The sequence below is a fragment of the Pollachius pollachius genome (genome assembly GCF_949987615.1).
Source record: "Pollachius pollachius genome assembly, chromosome: 20".
Taxonomy (NCBI): Eukaryota; Metazoa; Chordata; class Actinopteri; order Gadiformes; family Gadidae; genus Pollachius; species Pollachius pollachius.
In genome coordinates, this window is record NC_136953.1 from 12,434,212 (window position 1) to 12,441,192 (window position 6,981).

Genomic DNA, 6,981 nt, shown 5'->3' on the forward strand with positions numbered 1-6,981 from the left:
GATCCATCAAATCCTTATGAAAAGAAGCTTATGGGGAGTTTGGCCAACTGTACTGTAGCCAACATTAGCTGACTAACGTTCTGATTCTGTAGCTAGCCAGCTAGCCGGCAATCAGAATCGATATAATCGAATTCAGTCGTCTGTCTCCTGGTGGCTATCGACTTATAGCCAAAATGGCTTTTTTTGCGCACATGCAGGTACACGAGGAACAGTGTGCGGAGCAACCATGGGCCAACTCACATCCAAATCCAATTCGGACGCAGCGGAGCCGAACACCGTCCCCAGCATCCGTTTCACGTCTCACGGAGAGCCCCCCCCACCGCACAGCTCCCCCCAGATGGACCCCGGGGACAGCAGGCCCAACCTTCAGATCCCCGGCTCCGGGGGCAACTCGGAGGGGCAGGAGCTGAGGAGGTCGTCCATCTACAGCACCATCGACATGGTGCCCCAGCTGGACTTCTATGCAGGCTCGACGTCGGCCAGGCCTGGCAGACCCAGCCTGGAGAACCTCCGCAGGCCCACGCGCTTCGACGTAAGCGTCAAGCGTTTTCCAAATGTGTAGTCGCATCCTCTGGCCTGTAGGGGGTTGTACAACAGGATGCATCATGGGAGTTTTTGTTGGGGAAGATCTGCCATGTTGAGAGGGCTCAAGTTAATTGTAGTCATTTAAAATCTTAAAGGTCCCATGACATGCCACCAGGTGTGGGCTGACTAGCCGTTACAAGCCGTTTTGGAAATCTGTCCCTTATGACATCACAGGTGGGCGTGTCCACCTAGATGTGTGACGGATAGATGAGCAACGTTTGCTACAGTCCACTGGGTAGGCTGGTAGCCTGATCTATCCAGCATGTCATGGGACCTTTAAATCAACGTATGTGTTCTGTAACGTAGGCTAATAAGGAAAACTGTTTTGACATGTCTCAACGCTGGAAGTTTCAAACACAGCCCAAACACATGTCCATGTAATGACAAAATCTTTTCACAATTATTTACGAAACAATGACCAAAACAACGTTACTCCCATTAACCTTCCTATGGCCCAGTACTTCAAAATGGAGGCAGACATTGAGATGTCACATCACAATGTACAGGCCCAATTTTGTGGTTTATAAGAGCTTTCCGCTTGTGTTTCAAAGGACGGGGTGTGGGTTAATAACTCTGAGATGAGCATCCCAGACATCCTTGAGACGGAGGGGACAGAACCGCCAGCCGGCGAAAAGGCTCCGGTACGCTTCGGCTGGGTGGTGGGCGTGATGGTAAGAAAAACACACACACAAACGCATACTCAATCATAAACACACACACACACGTAGGCCCAAACACATGCACGCTACTGTGAGAGCCCACGCAAATGCAAACACACACAATAACACAAACACACACATTTAGTTGTATTATTTTTCTTCTGCCATGTGTAGGTTCGTTGCATGCTGAACATTTGGGGAGTCATCCTGTTTCTGCGTCTGTCCTGGATCACATCCGAGGCGGGAATCTGTGAGTGATCCCCTTCCAGATATGTCTTATCTGTCGAATTGTTGCGTCACAGCGATCCTTTTGCTCTTCTTTCCAATTCAAAGGAAGACCAAACACTGCCCCCCTCCTGCTAGACACTTTGCTGTCATTTGGGGGCGGGGCGGCTCCCTGTAGGGGAGGTGGGTGATACCCAGAATTTGGGATTGATGTACCCAGGTATCCCAAAATGTACTACTACTTACCCAATACCACATTTGCATCTTACGTTTTAAAAACGTATTGTACGATGTGTCCTCAACGTTAGCGTACTATGTTTCCTCATCGTTAACATACGATGTGTCCTCACCGTTAACGTACGATGTGTCCTAAACCTTAACGTACGATGTGTCCTCAACGTTAGCGTACGATGTGTCCTAAACCTTAACGTACGATGTGTCATCAACGTTAACATACTATGTGTCCTCGATGTTAACGTACGATGTGTCCTCAACGTTAACATACTATGTGTCCTCAATGTTAACGTACGATGTGTCCTCAACGTTAACATACTATGTGTCCTAAACCTTAACGTACGATGTGTCCTCAACGTTAACGTACGATGTGTCCTCAACGTTAACGTACGATGTGTCCTCAACGTTAACGTACGATGTGTTCTCAACGTTAACGTACGATGTGTCCTCAACGTTAACATACTATGTGTCCTAAACCTTAACGTACAATGTGTCCTCACCGTTAACGTACGATGTGTCCTCAACGTTAACGTACGATGTGTCCTCAACGTTAACGTACGATGCCGATTGTCTCGGCCCGCAGTGTTGACCTGCGTCATCATCCTCCTCTCTGTGGTCATCACCTCCGTCACCGCCCTCTCCGTCTCCGCCATCGCCACCAACGGAAGGGTCTACTCGGGTGAGTGGTGCCCCTTTACGCTTGTAATGTCAGTCTAGTGTCCGCTCTGATATGTCGGATTTCGGTTCTCCATTGGTCCGGTCCGGGAAAAAGGAAATAGAGTGGAAGTTGCAAACCAGATTTGGTTCACACATGACAAGCATGACAGCATCCCTCTGATGAAACAGCGTGATAACATGCTGCTTTTTGTGAGTTGTACAAGCGATGACATCTGAAGTGAGGCTAAAGCCGACATATTATACCACCAGGTGTGAGTGTGATTAGCCGTTACAAGCCGTTTTGAAAATCTGCCTCTTCTGACATCACAAGTGGGCGTGTCCACCTAGATGTATGATGGATATTTCAAAACGGCTTGTAACAGCTAATCACACTCACACCTGGTGGTATAATATGTCACCTTTAAGGTGAATTTGGTACCGATGGTTCAGTGGTACACTGTAGGCCTGTGGCTTGACGTGGCTCTGCCTCTTTTAGGTGGAGCGTACTTCATGATCTCACGGACGCTGGGACCTGAGATGGGCGGGCCTATCGGCGTGGTGTTCTCGTTCGCCAACGCCCTGGCCTGTGCGCTCAACACTGTGGGCTTTGCTGAGGTCATCTGCGACCTGCTTCAGGTATCTCGGCTGTTCTAGGGCTAGGTGTTGCCCTTCAGATTTTTCCAGAATATGAAAAGCAGTAGATAAGGCCATAATAATAATTTGCAAATGCTTAACAAAATTGAAATATGATTACAAAGATATCAGAAGTAGAAGAGGAAAAATAAACAATACCAATTTTGGCATGCGCATCAAATCTTTTGCAATATGATTTTTATGAATATTCATTTTGACCATTTCAAAGTATTCCCCTTCATATCCACAGTCGATTACAACAGGGTGTATGCAGAGGTCAGAAATTGGCAAAAAAGGAACTCCAGACATGCACACGCACACAAAAACACAGATGCAAACAAACAGAATGGATCCTGGGTTTTCTGAAACCCTCCCAATTTCAATGCTAAGGTTTGCTAATGCTAGTGTGGCCATGGCGTTCTGCGTGTGTTTGTAGGAGTTTGGACTCGCCATGGTGGATCGCGACAATGATGTGCGGATCATTGGGGTCATCACGGTGTCATTCCTTCTCCTCATCTCACTGGCCGGGATGGAATGGGAAGCCAAGGTAAGCATGGAGAACGGGTGTTGGTGTTTTGAGGGACAGATGTTGAGTAAATTGGGATTCACCTGTGATTATCGATATAATCGGAAGACACACATGAATTGTATCTTTTTGTGTAATGAACACGAATAGGGGAAATGTATTCAGTGGGAACTCTTTAAAGAGCTAAGTGTCTACCAAATACATTCCAAGCAGGTCGGTGATACAACAAAACATCGATTTTGTTGCAGAAAAACATTGATGTTTTCTGTCTGATCTTCCTTGCATATAGTGGTGATTTTGTCTCTGTGATAATGTGTCCTGAAATGGGTTAATCCCTGACTTTACCAAAACATTCCCTCTCTCTTGTTCCCTAACTCATTTCCCGAATCACTTCCTAATTCTGCGCTCAGGCCCAGATCCTCTTCTTTGTCATCCTCCTCATCTCCTTCGCAAACTACTTTGTTGGCACTCTGATCCCCCCTGATGAAGACAAACAATCCAAAGGCATCTTTGGCTACAGAAGTGAGTTTTCAAGAGTTTTTAGAGATGACACAAGCTGGAAAAATGTGATCTTTATCTTTAATGATATCTTAACTTATCTCATCGTATTTGTTTTGTTGATGCAATTTAAAAAAAAAAAAAAAAAAAATTTAAATTGCATCATCAAATCTGAGGCGGGCAGCACATTCCAACCATGAGTCATGTTGTTGAAAAGTCACCTCAAAATACTCCATTCCTGCAACCCCCCTCCCCCACACATACACACCAGACACACACAAACACACACATCAGGGTCATGAGAATGTTTTTCCTGTTCCATGTTGGCTCTGAGTGATACTGAGGACTGATATTACAACCGTTTGACCAACGACGCGACCGATGGACCAGTGACATGACCGATGGACCAATGACACGACTGAAGGACCAACGACACGACTGATGGACCAATGACAACAATTTCCCCATAATACTCACGCCCTTAAACGTCTTAGCAAATGACTCAAACGACCGTCACAACATTTGTTGTTGTTTAAATGGAACTGTTTGGGGACTCATTTCAACTATTGTTGTTTGTTTTCCCAGGTGAGATCTTTAGCGATAACTTGATGCCGAAATATACAGAAAAAAACAACTTCTTCACTGTGTTTGCCATCTTCTTCCCATCGGCCATCGGTATTCTGTCAGGGGTCAACATATCTGGAGACCTCAAGGTACTGGCCGGGGTCCGAGATCACAGAAACACTGCCAACAATACTTAATAATCAATCAACCATTTGTCAGTGATCTAAGAAATTAGCCAATAACACTCAAGCACAAAGGCACACAAACTAACCATTGATTCACTGTTAATTAATGCTTTGAATAAATTGCAAATAACGGGCAGTGAATGTACCCCTAAGTGTCCTCCGTGACCCTCTGTTTTCAAATGAATCAGGATCCAGCATCGGCCATCCCTAAAGGCACCCTGGGGGCCATCTTCCTCACCATGCTCTCGTACCTGGGCATCTGCGTCACCATCGGTGGGTCTCAACATGTTTATGGAAAAACAACACCATTACGTTTGTCAGTGAAGGAATACACGAATGTCGCCCATTAACCTCTGTGCTCACCCTTAAGGCTCTGTGGTCGTCCGTGAGGCGTCGGGGAACGTCACTGACGTCCTGCTGGGAAACTCCACCGACGGTTGTGAGGGCGTCGCCTGCCAACTGGGCTGGAACTTCACCCACTGCATGCAGGCCGTCGGGACGGAAGGCTGTCAGTATGGCCTGGCCCACAGTTCAAAGGTACCACCCAATGGGGGTCCCTCCGCGTTCGGCTCTGTCGCCTCGACGGCGATTAGAGCCAAGATGGCCGCTACTTGAATAAGGGGGTCCTTGAGTAAACCAAACCGAGCGAGACTCAGTATACATATACGTAGGAAATGTTATTCCAGAAAGGGTAAATGGACTGCGTTTATATTATCCAAAGCGCTTTACAATATTGCCAATATTACAATATTGCAACATTCTTCCATTCATGCACACATTCACACACCGACGTCGCAGTCCCTCATGCAAGGCGTCAGTCAATTCAAAGGAAGATCCTAACTGCTCGTTGGGAGCAGTTAGGATTAGGTGACTTGCTCAGGGACACCTTGACACTAGGAGGAGCCTGCTCTACATCCTGAGCTAATGCCACCCAGAACTTTCCCTTAAAAAATGGACCAGTTTAGAATTGAATGCATGTGTTCAGGAAGGGAATGTGAGGATCACGTCAAAAGTTGTTGAGTTAGCTGACATCCCCTCCTCACCAGTGTTTGTAATAACGCAGTTTAAAATATTGGCGTTAGTTTCCGTCGTCGTTGTGACGATGTTACTGTTTCCGTCGTCACAACACCGTTACCGTTACTGTATGTTAAATGCGGAGCGTTACGATGAATTGATTGAATTGAACTGTGTAATCCGAACGCACCCCTGGCTCCAAACACAAACTGCTAGTGAGGAGACCGGGTGGGTTAACAACGAGATAAGTGATTATGATTGGCTAAGGCAGAGTCATGTTTCATGGTAGCCAATCGGATCCAGTGATTTTACACACAAGCCAGGACACGCGCCACACACACGCACACACCAAACTGATTCGATTAAGCAGCAGAAATGGCGAGTCCAGAGCAATCCGATGAAAAGTTGACATTTTTTGTAGCATTCGGCAGATGTTCCACAGCCTTTGCAACCAAGCAAATTAAAATTCAGTTTGAAGTATATCAGGGCCTTGAATGGGCAGTTCAACCATTTAAAAAATCCAAATCAAAAATCCAAATTCTTTGACAGCAACTTATTTTTTTTACAGTAACGCAAATAGTTACTTTCCCTGGTAACTAGTAACTTTTATTATAGAGTAATTCAGTTACTAGCTTAGTTACTTTTTGGAACAAGTAGTGAGTAACTATAACTAATTACTTTTTTAAAGTAACGTTCCCAAAACTGCTCCTCACACCACAGGTTCTGGGTCAGGTGTCCGGCTTCAACTATCTCATCACGGCTGGCGTCTTCGCGGCCAGCTTGTCCTCTGCCCTCGGCTTTCTTGTGTCGGCCCCCAAGGTCTTTCAGGTAATAACGCACGCAGGCCATGTTATTTATCATGCAAGAAATGTCGGCCATTTTATGTACATGGATTCTGTTGTGGGATGTTTGGGTTGTATTTTCTTGAATTGATTCAACGTTTTGGGTAATACCTAACAATAATAGTGCATTCATTAACAATGAGTTAACATTAGATAATGTAGTAATAAGCATTAATTAACAATTAGCTAACTGTTTATAAACGGTTTACTAACGGTCTGATCATCATTTACTTATGGTTTTCATATAAACAATGGTAATAGTCTTCACGTTAACTCTTCACTAACTAAATTCATACATTATAACCATAACCTTATCCCTTACTCCACACTCACACCTATGCTTATGCAATATAATAATC

The 6,981-nt window shown here is 45.4% G+C and overlaps 1 protein-coding gene across 1 annotated transcript in view; it reads left to right on the top strand.

Moving 5' to 3' along the window:
• Positions 1-226: 226 nt before the first annotated feature.
• The window catches only part of LOC307091006 (solute carrier family 12 member 3-like), a gene marked incomplete at both ends in the record, with an annotated part of 12,945 nt that continues 6,190 nt past the window's right edge, over positions 227-6,981 (top strand). The window contains 11 exons of the mRNA XM_079757832.1: positions 227-532; positions 1,137-1,256; positions 1,419-1,494; positions 2,287-2,382; positions 2,857-2,996; positions 3,430-3,540; positions 3,930-4,041; positions 4,603-4,730; positions 4,955-5,039; positions 5,137-5,303; positions 6,501-6,608. Of these exons, the coding sequence (XP_079613958.1) occupies positions 227-532; positions 1,137-1,256; positions 1,419-1,494; positions 2,287-2,382; positions 2,857-2,996; positions 3,430-3,540; positions 3,930-4,041; positions 4,603-4,730; positions 4,955-5,039; positions 5,137-5,303; positions 6,501-6,608 (1,449 nt within the window). The remainder of the gene's footprint in view (positions 533-1,136; positions 1,257-1,418; positions 1,495-2,286; positions 2,383-2,856; positions 2,997-3,429; positions 3,541-3,929; positions 4,042-4,602; positions 4,731-4,954; positions 5,040-5,136; positions 5,304-6,500; positions 6,609-6,981) is intronic.